Consider the following 16,202-nt stretch of genomic DNA (forward strand, 5'->3'; position numbering starts at 1 on the left):
AGATGGTGACAATCAGTTGATCACATGTGTGTGGGTCTATTTCTGGACTCTTTCTTTTGTCCACCAACATAAGATCCACTCTTTTTCAGATTTCACTTGTGTTGGTCACCGTATGTTTACAACAAGATTTGAAATCAGGTAGCGTGAATCCTCCCACTTTGGTCTTGATTTTCTAAATTGATTTAGCTGTTCTAGTTCCTTTGTCTTCCCACATAAATTTAAGAAACAGCTTGTTAATTTCAACAAAAAAAAATTGGGTGGGATTTTGATTGGGATTGCTACAGATCTGTAGATCACTTTGCAAGACGCTGACATCTTGACATATCCAGTCTTCTGACCTTGCAATGACTTCATCTCGTTAGGTCTCCTGTGACTCCCCTCATCAGCAACAAAACCCTGCATAATTAGATCATACATAAATATTTCCTATTTCTTAGTGCTCTACAAATGATACTTATTTTAATTTCCAATTGTCTGTTTCTAGCATATCGAAATATGATTGTTTCACACACTGAGTCTGTAAGCCACCACCCTGATCAACCTGCCTTCAGTTCCAGCAGTCTTCCTGTGGATTCTTCAGGATTTTCTACAAAATTATATTATATCTGTGAACAGTTTTGTTTTCCTTCTCCAATACAAACACCTTCTATTTATTTTTCTTGCCTTATTTCACCAGCTCCAATACAATGTTGGATGTTAAATAGGAGTGGTTAGAACAGACATCCTTTCATAACTTAGAGTGAAAACATTAAGGATGCTTTTACTAAAGCGGATGTTAGTTGTGGGCATTTTTAATAGAAGACCTTTATTAGGTTGAAGAAGTTACCTTCTTTCTACTCCTAGTTCACTGAGCGTTTTAATCACAAATGGAGGTTGAAATTTGACAAAGTTTTTTTCTGTATCTATGGCAGGCGTAGTGAACTTTTTGGTAAAAAGTCAGATAGCCAATATTTCAGTCTTTGAGGGCAATATGGTCTCTGTTGTAACTACTTAACTCTGTCATTGTAGCACAGAAGCAGCCAGAGACAATACATAAAAGAATGGGTGTGGCTGTATGTCAATAAAACTTTCTTTACTAAAACAGATGTTGATCCTATATCTTATGGCCCATAAGCCATCGTTTGCCAACCCTGATCTTTTGAAATCATCAGCTGGGTTTTTTTTAATCCTGTCCATATGATGAGTCACATGTGATTGATTTTGAGTGCTGAACCAGTCCTGTATTCCCAGGATAAACCCATTTGGTCATGACATAGTTTCTTTTCTATATTTTTGAGATTCAATTTGCTAAAATCTACTTAACAATTTTTGCATCTATGTTCTTGAGTGATATTGGCCTCTGTTTTTTTCTCCTTCTGATGTTTTTGTCTAGTTTTGGTTTCAAGGTAATAACGGCCTCCTAGAATGAGTTGAGAAGTGTTTCCTCTTCTTGATATGTCTCTATGAAATGGAAATTATTTCTACCTAAGATGTCTGGCGTACACACACACACACACACACACACACACACACACCCCTCTGGAATTCTCTTCCGACCCCATCTTTGAACTCCAGCTGCTTCGGCCTCTCCCTGCCCCCAACCCCATCTCCTCCGCACATTGAGACCTCTGGGCTCGGCTGTGTCCCCATCACTGTCTGGCCTGGAAAGTCTCCAGGCAGATGAACTGGAGGAACCATAGGAAACCCTTCATTAGTTTCCCCTCTCAGGGATTTCTATCCTTTGCTGCCTGTCTGGTGTATGTGAAATCATTATTTCATATATATATTTTTTCTAGTTTTTAAATTAACTTGGGAGGATAAATCTGTTCCTTGTTATTCCATCTTTTCCAGTCATGAAAATTCAAATACTAGGTTATACTGATGTGGTTCCATTGGGGGTCCTGTAGCTATGAAAATCTCTGCATTGTAACCCAGAGAGAAGACTCAGGTGGCCTGGAAAGAGCAGGGGCCAGAGACCCTAGTCCCCTGGGTTCTTTCCCAGCTAGGTCACCCGTGGCCCCAGTGACCTCAGGCAAAATCTGCCTCTCTGGGCTCTCACCTGTCAAAGGACAGTAAACATCATTCCTGAGCTTCGTCAGGTGCACTGATGGTCAGATGGAAGCCCACCTGCACAGGGGCCATGTGAATTGAATGTTGTCGTGATACGTGCTCCCTTGGGACTCCCAACTCCACAAATAAGCAAAGTTAAGATGTAAATTTTTATATTTATTGATGAATTGTATGTTTTTCCATAAATTCCCAGCCTGAATTATCTGTCAAAATTTCCTATACAATTTCCTCTTAAAAATACAGGTGTGGTTTTAAATATTCAGTGAGAGGATGATGTTGGTAATAATCTCTACGATGTGCAAAATCCCTGGAAGGACAACACACAGGGAGGGCATGACAGCTGCGGCTCCAAGAGGAAACTAGAGCCGATGATCGGAACGGCCAGACTTACCACGGACAGACTCTTTCAATTTAAAAATTGTACCATTGAAATTACAAATGTGGTACTTAAATAAAATTTAGCTTAGTTAGTATTTTCAAAGCCTGAAGCATCTTGAAGGATACTGGAACTGCAGACTTCTTCCCTTCCTTGTCGCCAGCACAGCCAGCTCCGCCTCTGTGATTTCCGGGGTGTCTGGAAAGTCCTCTTGGTCCCCGACACTGTCCCCGACATCCAGACTGTGCCTAAATGCCCGGTTTAGACTGGGGGCTCTGTTGAGATCGAAGCGTCCCACGGGGTAGATACAATTTTATGCCATAATCATTACTTTCCTATTAACATTAGCTTTAACAAAAGAGTCATTCACTCACTCAGTAACTATCTACTGAGTATCTGCTCAGAACAAGGGGTTCTTTTCCAACAGCCCACAGAGTAGCCAACGACTAGTTATTTCTCATGGGTTCAACACATATAAACGTCTAAACCTGAGGGTTTTCCTTAAGTGTTCCAGGCTGTACCTACATGGAGTTTTGGGAAAACCGAACGGAGGCAGGTCTTCTTGGTGAGCTCGGTGAGCAGGGCGGTGGGAAGGGCAGCTTCCTGCAGGCGAGGTCGTCCCCCGACAACAGGGACCCTCACGGGCAAAAGCTGCCTGAAGTGGCCCCCGCACCTCGCGCTGCTTCCCTTCCTTGGCAGCGGGACCAGTGAGTCCCACACAGTTATGCGTGCAAAGGGGTGGACAGGAGGGAGGGTGGAGGAGAATCGCCCTTTTGAGGAGTGAAGCATCTTACAAAATGAGTGTCCGGGACCAAGGACAGCAGCCAAGCGGCAGGGAGCATCGTCCGTGAAGGAAGCGGCGCCAGCGCGCACAGCAGACGACACAGATGACGCCAGCGTGTGCTCAGAGCGAGGGGAGGCGCACGGGAAGCATGAAGACGTGGCCTCTCCACCCCGCGCCTGAGCGCCCAGCAGCCACTCTCGGCTCTGGGCTCCCGCAAGGAAGGATGTTTCGAGGCCATGTCACGTCACGTGCTCTGCGAAACACTGCTTTCTCAGAGCTCACGGTTGTCTGAAGCTGAAAAGATGTTTGGAATCCTGCCTTAACGCTTCACCAAAGCTCGATCGTTATACTTACTTTTCCTCCAGGAGAGAAGAACTCAGACAGTGATCAACATGCGAAACAATCGGTTCTGGACACAATCCTTGAAATGACTGGAAAATCTCCAGGTAAATGGGAACAACAGTTTGGCTCTAATAGGGATTCTCTTCCCCGGTGAGAGGGCCCCGCGCGCCAGGGAGCAGCGCTGGAGGGGCAGCGGGCGCCGTCCCGGGGGCAGCGGCGCGGGCGCCCAGCGGCTCCGGGCCCAGCGCGTGCGCGTCGCAGGAGCCCCGGGCCGCGGGCGGGCGTGCCCTCCCTTCCCGCCGAACCGAGCGCGGCCGGGCCTCTTTCCCAGGAGGAAGCGGGACGCGGGGCCCCGGGACACAGCCCCGTGCGGCGGTGTCCGCGTCTCCGGCCCCGGGAGGCCCGCGCCGCCTGCCGGAGGCGCCACCCCGCCTGGGCCCCCGCTTCCCCGCGAGGCCTCTCCAGCCGCGACCCCTCCCCCCGGGAGCCCCGGCGGCTGCGCATCGGCCCCGGGAGGGAGGGTCCGGGTCCCGCCACCGGGGACGCCGCCAAAACCACGGGCGCTGCTGAGGGCAGGGTCTTAGAAAGGATGCTCGGGTCGCGGGGGGGAGACGAGGAGGACCCGCTGTGGCTCCAGAGCACCGGCACCGCTGTCCCCCAAATTAACCTCCCGCAGGAAGACGGGTGCTGCACGAAGCGGCGGGGGCCTCGCCACGGAGGAGCGCGCTGTCCAGAGCCGGCAGGAACGGCGGCCAGCTCTCCGGCCTGCGCCACGTGGAGCAACGAGGTGGCCAGGAGTCGCCAGCGAGCAGCCCTGCCTGAGCCCCTCGGGAAGCTCCCCACCCAGCCTGCACCCTCCGGGCCCCCCCACCGGGCATCAGCGGCTCTCCTGAGCCCACGCGTCTCCAGAGAAACCCGACAAGCACGCAGCCCACCCGATGTCACGCGCTGAGCGCAGGCCCCAGAGATGCGCCCCGAGGAGGGCAGGAGCCGGTACCCACAGCCAGGCGGCTGCCGCGTCCCTGCGTTTCCCGGTCTGTGAACGGCTGAGCAGGAACCACAGCCGCGTGAGCCTCTGGGGACAAAGCGAGTGGATGTTTCAGAGCCGCGTGGGTCCTGGCGCTGAGGCCGCACGGTGCCCTGGAGCGCTGAGCTGGGCCGTGCAGATAAGGCAGGCAGTGACACGGTGCAACGCGTCGGCCTGGGCACGGCCGGGGCTCCGTCCTCTCCTGGAAACGAGGCGGGGCTTCTCTGCCCTCCGCAGAAGACAGTAACAAAGATATCTGCAGATTATTATGAAAAAACGTTATCAGCTCCGGGAGTGATGATTTAAAATGGGTTATTTGTGAGAACCCAGTGGACACAGCACATTGAACTAGCGCTGCCCCTGTGCTGATGGGGCCGTGGGGGGGGGGGGGCGCTGCCAGGGCGGGGCAGCCCCCAGCGTGACAGTCAGCAAAAGCCCTCGTTCTGCCTCTGTCCCAGATGGTGACGCCACGTGTCAGGCTACAGGGAACCTAACCTGAGGGCTAAATCTGCCTTATCCTCTTCCTTCCTCTTTTCATCTTTTCAGGGACCCGGACGCCAGGCGGGGCAGCTCCGCCCCTGGACCCGGCCCGCCTGCGCCTGCATCGTGTGGTGACCCCGGCCCCTGTGGGCCTCCGCCAGGTCCTGTGAAAGGCACAGAGGACGAGGAAAGGAAACCGGCGCTGGGGCCTCCTGCCCCCCCCCCCTGCACCTGCGGGGTCCCCACCCTATAGATCCTGCAGGTGAAAAGGCCTCCGCTGGCCCAGGAGCAGGGGGACGACGAGGGCTGCTCAGGACGGTGCCGAGAAAAAGGAGCGTCACGGCACTGGCGCCTCGTGGAGACGGGGTTCCTCCTGTGGCCCCAGCAGACGGCCACACCGACGGGCACCCAGCTCAGCGCGGCGCGCGGCCGGGAGCCCGGCCGGAGCCGCAACACAGACGCCCTTTTCTTCCCACACCTCCAGCCTGAGCACTCGCGATCCAACAGCCCTCCCGGGACTCCCTCCCCCTCTGGCTGGAGACCCTCAGCCCCTGCGTCTTCCACCAGCGACACGAGGACGCCGCCTCGTTATACGATGTTATAGAAGACACATTTCGTTTGAAAAGTAGCTGCTTCCTCACTTGTCACTCGGGAGGCTCCCCTCGTGGCCGGCTGTGCGTCTGAAGGCCGTTGGGAATGTTTGCTCAGTGAGACCCGCAAATTTGGACATTTATTCTTCAGTAAAATCGCACATCTGACCGTATGAAGGCGCAGCCCTGAGGTCACAGGGCATCACGGAGGACTTTCAGGGCCTCTTCCCACCTCCCGGCAAAATACCGTGAACGCTCCACTACGTAAAGGATAAACTGAGGCTTCTGCTTCCACTTGGGCTTCGAAGGTCAAGTGGAAACGGGGGCAGCCCAGCTCCTTCCAGGCAGGGCCGTCGCAGGGGCCCATGCGCTGTGATGTCCCGGGAAGGGGGGCAGCGAGGAGGGGGCACATCCGAGACGACGCGAGGCCTGTGGTCCCGGAGGAGCCGTGCCCCGCAGACCCCCGCGGGGCAGCTGAGACGCAGGAAGAGCGGCCTGGAGACCCCGAGAGAAACGCTGGGCCCCTCACTCCTCTGGGGGCCGGCGTGTGGGGTCCTCTGTGCCCCTGCTGGGGACACGCAGGAACCAGGCCCCCTCGCCTGCCGACCGCAGGGCGGAGGCTTCTCCGGGGGGACCCCTTCCCCCACGTGCGGCTGGTGTCCCCGACACACGGCGGTGCTCTCGGGGCTCGGAAAGCTTTGCATTCCGATGTGTCTGAGCTTCCTTCCTCCTCCTCCGCAGCCCCGACCCGTGACCCCTCCGGTCCCGTCAGGGGCTCCCAGCCCCCGCCTGTGGTGCCGGGGTCACCGGGGCCCCCAGGGCTGGGGCACACGGCGCGGCCCTTCTGGAATCCGCCCTGAGGCCTTGGGCGGGCCATGTCGGGCTTCAGGACGCCCTCTAAGGGCTTGGCGCTCCCTTGAGGGGCCCAGGGGTCCGGCGCAGCTGCTCTGGGCGCCCGGGCTGGTGGGGTGACCCCAGCCGGCCCAGGCCTGCAGCCCACAAAACGAAGCGGCCTTCCCCAGCCCCACCCTTCACGTCAGGGCATCTAAGGGAAGGACCGCAGCTCTCCGCCAGGTAGGGTGGGCAGCACAGGCTGCAGGACAGGGCGGCCCGTCAGGTGTGGGCACAGGCTGGGACGGGCCAGCCCTGGCCCAAGCATCCCGCGGGCAGGGGACCCACAGGCCCCTGCAAGGACACGAGCCCAGCTCTGCGAGAGAAGGATGAGCAGGGCGGCGCTCTGATGGCAGAGGCTGGGCCGCGCTCCCGGTGGGGACAGACGCGGGCTGTCGGGCCCTCTGGCGTCCCTCGGCGGGACAGGGTTAGATTTCCGGTGGAAGCCGGAGAACGTGCGAGAAAGCCAGGCGAAAGCGCTTGTCAGCAGCATGAATCTGGGCTCCGAGCAAGTTGCTAGGCGATTCTCCGTGGCTGCATTTTTATTAAAACCGTAAACCGGAATAAAGGCAGAGATACAAATTTATTTCTCTTCTTGAAGAGACACCTGGCAACACGTCCACAGAACAATATCCATAATCACTTAGTCAAATTTCCATACCATTTGACTCAATTTTCTGGAAAGCAGAGGCATATTTTCAGCACAGAGAGATCCGTGTGTGATTCGCGCCCCCCTGCGCCCCACGCCCCCGCGGAGCTGGGCGCGGCCGGCGGGGAGGCTGCGGCAGCGGGGCCCGGCCCCGAGCGCCTTCTCCCCGCGGGCGGCACCGTCTGACACAGTGTCCCGGGGGCCCAGGTCCCAGCGTGCGGCTTCAGCACCTGGCGGCCCGCTCTGGCCGGGCCTGGCGACCTCAGTCACCTCAGCTCCTGAACCTGGGTCACCCTGCAAAACCACAGCAATGCAAACACCTCTGGGGCGGCTGGAGGGGAGGGAAGGCGCGGGCGCTGCCCGGTAGCCCCGGGGTCCGTCCCAGCCTCCCCGCCCCACACCCCCGCCGCCGCTGCCGTTTCCGTCGCGCTCCCCCCTCACGTGGCTGTGGTGCCCCGTGACCCAATTTGAGTGTGACCGTGGCTATTTGATCAAAGGGCTCTTTTCCCAACAAGCGGGATTTTCAGCTTGGCTGCGCCCTTCTGCCCTGCGAGGCCTGCGGGACACACCCTCCCCAGTGACAGAGAGTCACACGCCGGGAATTCTGCCGGCGACACGGGCCAACGCTAAGCCAACAGGCGGGAGGGTGGCAGGTCCTCCGAGCCCCAGGACGGCCTTCGGCCTTCGGCCTCGGCAAGCGGCCTCCTGCGCGGGGGGCGGGCTGGGCCTGCGGGGGCCGGGGCAGGGGCTTCTCCCCACGGAGCGCACGGCCCCACGACCGCGGACCTCGTGCACCGGGCCCTGCACGCGGCCCCCCAGCCGCGGCAACCGAAAGCTCAGGATGATTACCACCTTCTGGGTGAAACGGCGGCCCTGCCCTCCCGGGGCCGCGTGGGGCACCTGCCTCCAGAGGGCTCCCCCCCCCGCACCCCGGCACGGGGCCCCCCGCTCCCCGAAGCCGCTGCCGACTCTGGTTGGTGAGACCCTGCTCGCGGGTGACAGGCTGCCTGACCCTCTGCAGTCAGCGCCTCCGTCTTCCAGGCCCACGGCCCCTCCTGAGTGAGGCCCCCGGCCCGGCCCGGCCCGGCCTGGCCCGGCCCGGCCCGGGCTCCTGTCGGAGGCGACCCAACCCACGACTCAGCCCGATTACCTGACGGCTCCTAAGCCAAAGGGCGTTTCTGTCCCCAAATCTAGAGTGGCTTCTGCTGAGGAGTCATCTCTGGAGAAACGCTTCAGATAAATTAAAAGCAGGCTCCAAGGTCCCATAGCTTCGGGCAGTTTCTCCGGGAGATACACAATATATCATCATTTCTGGGAAGCTCTGCAGTAGAGAAACCTGCTTCAAATTCCTGATTGTACGAATTTTCAAACTGAAATTAAACGTATATCCTAGGAAGTTCTGACCTTCGCCCTGGGTCCATCTCTGCACAGCCAGCACCCCTGATGCCCCTCTTCTAAAGGGACTCTACACCCAAAGGAATGGGACGTGGGTAAAAACTGAAAGGACGCATCACGCAAGCCGCGAGGGGGGCGCTCCCTCTGGATCTGCACTGGAAGTCGCACACGGTCTGATTTCTTGGTTTCACTGATTCAATAATTCATGTACTGAAGCATAAGCTCTGCCAACCCCCAGCCCCCGGACCTGGCAAGTGAGCTATATGTCTCTTCATAGACAATCAAGAAAGAACCAACACTTCTGAAAGATAATTGCTTTTAATTTTCTAAGTTTTCACTTACGCAACATAATAAAGGCAGATTTATGTGACTCGATATGACATTTTTACAAAAAATGTCCCCCCAGCATCTGGGCAGTAGTATATAAATATTTACAATGAAAAAATAGGCAAGGAAAAAGGAAATCTTCATTGTTCAAGACAATTTCTTTCCAATGCTTATCAGAATCTTGAAAATAAAATACTTCATTAACTTTCTTAGTCATCCATATTTACATGTTGATTCAGCTGATGGTTCAAGAAATCTAGGCTTAAAGATGTTTTGTTCTACATCACTCCTGCTCTTTTTCTACACCATTTTCCAAGAGTTATCTGAGAGTAAATTAAATATAAAAATGTAAACTCTGAAGGAAGAGAAAAAAAGAACGTGTAAATGCACTGATAGAAAGGTCCTTACAGAGGTTAATATTTTACAACACTAAAAACCAAAATAAAATGCTCTATATATTTCTTTAGTAGGGACATTTGGTTTCGATTTAATTTGATTGTATTAACAAAAACTGCCTCTAAAGAGGATGCCAAAAAAACCAGCAACGATGCTACCATCCTAACTGCTGAATATCCATCACCCTAATTCTAAAAGAAACTGTGGTTTTTTTTCAAAACGTGACAAATATGAATTACATCACGGAGAGCTTAAAAGCCTCAACAAAGTGTGGTATCTTTTCAATATGAAGACTTTAAAAAATAAATTTGAATAGTGCAAGCCAGCCTCTTTAACGTAGTGATATTACAAATATATTCAACTCCAACGTAGGCAAGCACGACTCTGCCGCCGCCCGACGCCAGGCTGTCGAGGTTGCCGGGATCGAGGGCAGCAGGCGGTCCCCGAGGATGCGATGCGAGCGTTTCCATGACGACGCCTCCAGCGGTACCTGCCGCCCTGCGGCCGGGGCCTCACGTGTGGGAGCTGCGCCGGCCCCTGGCGCCCAGGGACACGCGGAGCCGCGGCTCCCGGGCGCGGTAATGCTCGTTGAAATCCAGCCTGAAGCTCAGGAAGCGCAGGCTCTCATCGGGGCTGGTCGTGAGCAACACCAGGAACTGCTGCACGATGCCCTGGAGAGACGCAGGGGACACACGCCCATCTCAGGTCCAGGAAGGAGCTGCCCACACAACCGCCCCGCCTTTAACCCCTTCCGGGGTTATTTCCACCAACACCCACCCTAGCGGTTGTCCCTGGGACCAGAGTTCACCCAGCCAAGGGCAGCCCCACGGGGAAGAGATGCCCATTTCCACAAATGCAAATTCACAACAGTAATTTCATGGAAAAGAACTAACCAACAGATTTTTCCTTTTTGCCCTTAAGTTCTACAAGAATTAGCAAAACAGCAAAGCAACTGGTGGGAAAACATCCTATTTTTAAAATTTTGAGTAGATAACTTCAGTGTGACACTTGTCATCTTTCACATGAGTTATGAAAGAGTATTTAATCATAAAGCCCTGACGGGAGGACAAATTGCGAACGCCAGGAACAGACACGTGACGTAAACCATGGCCTCGGGGTCCCGGTGCCTTTGGGGGTGTCGGGCCACGATTGCCCCCAAGGGCGGGCAGGGTGCGGCCGCATCACCGCCTCATGGCGGGGGGGGCGGGGGGGGGTCTGCAAAGACGACGACAGGGTGTGAGAGACGTTCACTCAACTTTAACAGAACAGAATTCCCAACTGCTTCTGTCCAGGCAGAGTCACTGAGTGAGGACAGCCCCCATCCCGGCCAACCCCTCGCCCGTCTCACGTCAGCTGACCGTCACCTGCTCCGGGGAAGCGCTCGGGAGGCTCTAATCGGCAGAGAAAAGGTCACCGACACGCCCTTGTCCATCCTTCCCGAACTCTCGGGGTGGACACTGCCCCCAACCCTTGCTTCTGGTGGAGCTCCTGGGAGCTGGGCCGCGTGCAGACACGTATATGTGACACGAGTCACTTTACACCGAGCAAACACACTGCCTGCGTGCGTCACCGTCTCTCTGGGTGAGGAGGACTTGGGAGAAAGGCCCGAAGGAACCATGCTGCTCAAAACACTGCCAGGGCTTCTCGCGAGCGTGAAACTGAAACACACCGACGCAGGACGCCTCCACCGGGACGCGTGAGGACATGCCTTCCCGCGGGGCCGGGCCCAGGGCCGCTCACAAGCAGCAAAGCACGGATGGTTGTTAAGACTCTCCAGTGTTTCAGCCACCGACACAAAGAAGACAGCAAAGGACTTACGTGTTCAAGCAGAGAAGTCTGAACGGCAATGGTTTACAAAGATCAAGGCTATAATGTTAAGTAATGCTGGGATTACATTTAAGATTACTTTTTTTTTTTTTGCGGTACGCGGGCCTCTCACCGCTGTGGCCTCTCCCGCTGCGGAGCGCAGGCTCCGGACGCGCAGGCTCAGCGGCCGTGGCTCACGGGCCCAGCCGCTCGGCGGCACGTGGGATCCTCCCGGACCGGGGCACGAACCCGCGTCCCCTGCATCGGCAGGCGGACTCTCCACCACTGCGCCACCAGGGAAGCCCTAAGATTACTTTTTAAAAACTGTATTAACTCTACCGGGAAATCATGGAACCACCACTGGCCTTTTAGAAATCAGCACTTGGACACATTTTAAGGTACTGAGTACTCCCTGCAGCTGGGCAGCTACCTTAATTAACAGCACGAAGCTAACCACGAGGCGTCCATTTCTGAGAATTATGAACCCGCACCACATACGTGACCGGGGTCAAGACGGTGCTTCCCCATCAAATCACCTGCCCAATAAAGATATGTTTGCACTGGACATAAACCCGTCATTACCACCATTTATGAAACATGTTTTCAACAAAAAGGTAAAAGGAGGCCAATGCCAAAGTGAGGCCACTTACAAAAGGGACAAATTTACCCCTTAATTATGCTGAAGAAAAATTCAAAATTAAAAAGTATGAGGACCTTGGGAAGCAAACTGGATGCCTAGGGAACAGGGTCGTGACGTTTCATTTAGAATTCTCTGAACCAATGAATCCACAGCACAAAAACATAATTTTCAAAGGTCTGGGGTTCAATGCTTGATTTGTCTAATTAGTTACCAGCAACGGAGTGGAAGAACTCTTCATAAAATCTTTTCATCTCTATTTCCATCACTAAAATCACCTTGAGAAACATGAAATCAGAAACCAAACGCTCAGAAGAGACAGACAACGCAGAGCGTGTGGCCTCCGCGGCCCCGCAGCCCGAGGCCCGACCCGCAGCAGCTCCCCGCGTGTCCGCAAAGGAGGGGGCCGCACAGCCGTGCCCACCAGAGCGGCCACGGGAAGGAAGGGCCACCAGAGGTCGGACAGCGCCGAGGGCAAGACTCCCACCCAGCGGCAAAGGCTGCACCGGCTGGAACGACGCCCCTCCGGTCACCTGGCCTCGAGCGTCAGTTACGGGAGGAGCGCGGCGTGACGTGGGCGGCACCCTGTCGCTGGACACGCACCTGGTAGAAATGCGTCAGTATGCGCAGCTGGGAGCACAGCCTGGGTATCGACTCCTGGAACTCCCGGACCCTCTGGTTCTCCTGCTCTTCTTCTGCGGCCGTCACCCCCCACTGGCCCTGAGGGTGCGAGGGAAGCAAACGGGTTAGACTGGGGTGGGGGGCCAATGGGGCGGGGCTGAGGCGGGGTTAGTGGCGGGGGCGGACTTCCACCCCTCTGCGCTGCTGGAAACGCCCAGGATCGTTTTCGGATGCCAAACTGTTCTCTGGCTTACTTTTTTCAATTAATCACGTGCCTCGGAAGTGTTTTACGTCAATACGCATGAGTACACGTAGAACTCCCTCTCTGTTCTTAGTAATGTTCATCGGCCAGTGTTACATTCTGTGACACCCCACAATTCCGACGATTTGTCACAGCTCACGAGTCTTCTGCTATTAGAAACAATGCTGTAATAAACAGCCTTGTATCTGCCATTTTGTACGTATTTCAATGCAGACAGTTTACGTGTCCGTAAACTGACCCCGGCGGTTCAAAGCACTGGCACGCTCCCACATCGCATTAGCTCCTGACTTGAACGCGAGCGCTTCTTACCATTTCCCTTAGCCGTGATGCGTGTAAAAGACTGTTCTCAATCACTGCTGAAGCTGACTAGCTGCCTTCCAGCCGGCACATGCAGGAATTATCACAGGATCGTTTCTTACCAATTAACAGGGTAAATTCCACGAGGGGACCTCCTGAACCCGGCGCCCCTTAAACCAACCCCAGTCTTGGTGGATTACTCTCTCAATACTCTGCCCAATGTTCCCACCGTATTTTCTGTAAGACTTCTTCCATCAGCGTTTACAACCTCGGTCTGGGATCAAGATTCTTGCATCTGACGTCAACCTCACAGGGCTTCCCAGGCAGGCTCTGGACGCTTCCCTCCCTGTGGCTGGACTGGCGCGCAGAGGTCCGGCCACGCCCACCGAGCCACGCCCTTTCCGGTGGCAGAGCTGCTGATAAGCAACTTTGCTCCGTGCTGAGCCACTGTTCTGCCTAGAATTTGCCCTCTGTCCTGGGGTCAACTCTAGCGAGTCCAGAGAAAGCCCTTCATCTCCCTCCCGTGTGCAGGCTGACCGCACGGATCCGAGCAAGACTGCAGGCGGCATTTCCTCACCTCCTCGGTGTATCTGTCTGCCCCCCACGGCCTCCTGGGCGGGCGCCCGGCTTCTCCTGCTCCCCCTGGGCCTGGGACGCCCTCCGTCCACGCTCACCCTCATCTCACCGGGGCCCTCCTCCTGCTGCCCGGCCGCCTCCGGGTTTCGCTGCTTCCCCAGCGGCTTCAGTGGGCGTCTGGGTGACTCTCTCCCCATTTATTTCCGTCGGCACGAGGGTTGTGCATTTTCAGAATTGCGTCCTGGGGCTCCGCGGCCTGAGAGACACGGGTCGCCTCTAGCGCCCCTCCGCCCCGCCCGCCGTGGCGGGTCCTCACCGCAACCCCATCTCCCATCACAAGCTGGCCCTGTCCTCCCGACTGCCTTGTGCCCTCGACGGCAACCTGCTTCCCTCTGGGCAACTTCAGTGCCCGGTGCGTCGCCCGTCCTTTCCACTCTATCCTGTCTCTTCTGTCCCAGAACCTCCCGACCGAGCAGGTCTGCCCAGACGAGCCCTCAGCCATGGGCGAGCAGGCGACAGGTCCAGAGGGCCGCCCCAGACCAGAGGTTACCCAGAGGCCTTTCCTTTGACGAGGTGGGTTTAGCCCCGCTACCTCTGTTGAGAGGACAGACACGTCTGGTCTCACTGCCATCATATCCACGAGACGCTTTCCGGTCTACCTGACGGTGGTCATCTGTTACCATACGGTCTGTGTCTCTTCTGATGACCAGAAGACTTCTCAGTTTGTTCCAGTGGCTGCCTTCATGCAACGGGCCACCCCTGCGCTCTATTTCTCCGGACAGCGTTACCAGCCAACCTGAGCGCGAATGAGAGTGTCCCCCTTCTTGCTGCCTGATTTTAGAAGACATTATTTTCATGTCTACATCTTTTAATGTATGTATACCTGTTTCACTTACTTCATGAGCTTTAAAAAATATCGTTCAATGCTGGGTTTTAAAAGATGAAGTAATTACTAAACTTATATTACTTTCTACCTCTTCTTCCCCTACCACCTTTTGTCTTTGCAAACAAACTTTGTCAAAACTCCACTTTACCGTAGTTCATATAAAAAAGCACAAGAATCCCAAGTGGATAGCATGATGCAGCGTCACGACGCGGTACACGCCTCACAGCTGGGCTGACACGTACGCTCACGTCAGCAGCACAGCGGCTGCGTCCAAACACTTTGTCTTGTAACCAGGTAACGATTTTACATAGTTAAATTCGATTTTGTTTTATAAATAAAAACTATCCCTAATAATTAAAAGCAAAAATGAAACCAGTTAATCTAACTGGGTACTGAGCTGGTGGCAAAACCTTACGGGAACAGCTATCGCAGGGAGGTCACCTTGCGGTAGCGGACACGTGGCTGGGAAGTCGCACGGGTGCTGCACTGTGAGGGGAGGGTCAGGATGCCTGTTCTGAGACCGTGGTGTGTACAGGTGTGTGGGGGGTGGGTGGAGTCAGAGAACAAAGAGCTGGGTGAGCGCCTGCTAGAAAACAAGATTTCCAATTGTGAGACGGAGAAAAGAAAGAAAGAAAAGGCCTTTAGCCCTAAATTTGAATTGGACATATTACCACACACGGTGTTGAGAAGTGGGAAGAAAGGAGAAAACGGAAGGCAGAGACTGAAGGAGGACAAGGCGCCGGGGAGCCCTAGCCCAGCAGCAGCAGGAACGCAAAAGGCTGCGGGCGGGGCGGGCAGAGGCCCCCCACCAGGCGCCCTGGGCCCTCCGAGCCGCCGCGCAGCCCCTCCAGCCTGCGGGGGCCTCAGGCCCGACGACCACCTGCAGATCACTCGGCCGCGTGACCCCTAACCACCCCCCGGGGACACTCGCGGCTCCGCCCTCTCCCGCGTATCCCGAGCACATCTGGACAAACACGCTGAATAAGCTGTCTCATCAGGCAGATCTGCTCCGAGGCGCTGACGGGTAACCGTCCGGAGAGGGAGCCTGGGCGCCCCGCCAGAGCGCAGACTCACGGCTCAGTGACTCCCCAGACGGGCAGAGCTCTGGCCGAGGGGGCAGTTTGAGAACCCGCAGCCGTGGCTGGATTTACTGGACACTTAGCAGCTGACGTACACCAGCACATGAAAACCAGGAGCTCCAGGGGAGCCTGTTTGTCTATTATCACTCCCATTCTACAAACCAGGAAACTGGTCTCAGAGAGGTCAAGTCAGCAAAGGCACAAAGCCGGTGACGGGGTCGTGGGCCTTCAGTCCGTCTGGTGCCCAGGCTTCCCGGGCCCGGCCAGGAGGCCCCGGGAGGCGGGGAGGACGCCAACTCTGACATTTCAGCCACAAACCCCTGCTCCTGGCAATGCAAACCAAGTGAGCAGTACACCCATCTCTAAAACAGCCGGAAGGCACGACACATACACGACGCGCTGTGACCCTTCCAAGTTAACGATCCTCTAACACAGACTACACGGAAATGCTCAAAAATAAAACTAATCCAACCGCATCAACTGAACAATTTGTCTGTCACCACCCCGAGAATAAGCATCTTGAAAAAGTGAAAGACTGTACAGATTATATCCAGTACAAGAAATCCCACAAAGACTCAAACTCATTCAATAAATCTTTGTACTTCAAGGTCATGAAGGACATGAACTACATCAGTAAGGTCACTGAAAAGAGCCGACGTGCAGAAATCCGGTTCCCACGGGTATACATGTGTCCAGCAGCTCCGGATGAGAGCGCTGCAGAGTCGGGCGCCG

At 55.4% G+C, this 16,202-nt stretch overlaps 1 protein-coding gene across 3 annotated transcripts in view; it reads right to left on the reverse strand.

Moving 5' to 3' along the window:
• Positions 1–8,882: 8,882 nt before the first annotated feature.
• Positions 8,883–16,202, reverse strand: part of TUBGCP3 (tubulin gamma complex component 3) — a 53,923-nt gene continuing 46,603 nt past the window's right edge. For 2 of the 3 annotated variants that reach the window (XM_059041562.2, XM_059041561.2), the window contains exons 21-22: positions 12,353–12,469; positions 8,883–9,977 (exon numbers count right to left, since the gene is read on the reverse strand). In XM_059041562.2, coding sequence (XP_058897545.1) covers positions 9,819–9,977; positions 12,353–12,469 — 276 coding nt within the window. In that variant the 3' untranslated portion in view covers positions 8,883–9,818. The remainder of the gene's footprint in view (positions 9,978–12,352; positions 12,470–16,202) is intronic. The other variant, XM_067016248.1, reaches the window with a different exon arrangement.

Source organism: Kogia breviceps, chromosome 16 (assembly GCF_026419965.1).
Source record: "Kogia breviceps isolate mKogBre1 chromosome 16, mKogBre1 haplotype 1, whole genome shotgun sequence".
NCBI lineage: Eukaryota > Metazoa > Chordata > Mammalia > Artiodactyla > Physeteridae > Kogia > Kogia breviceps.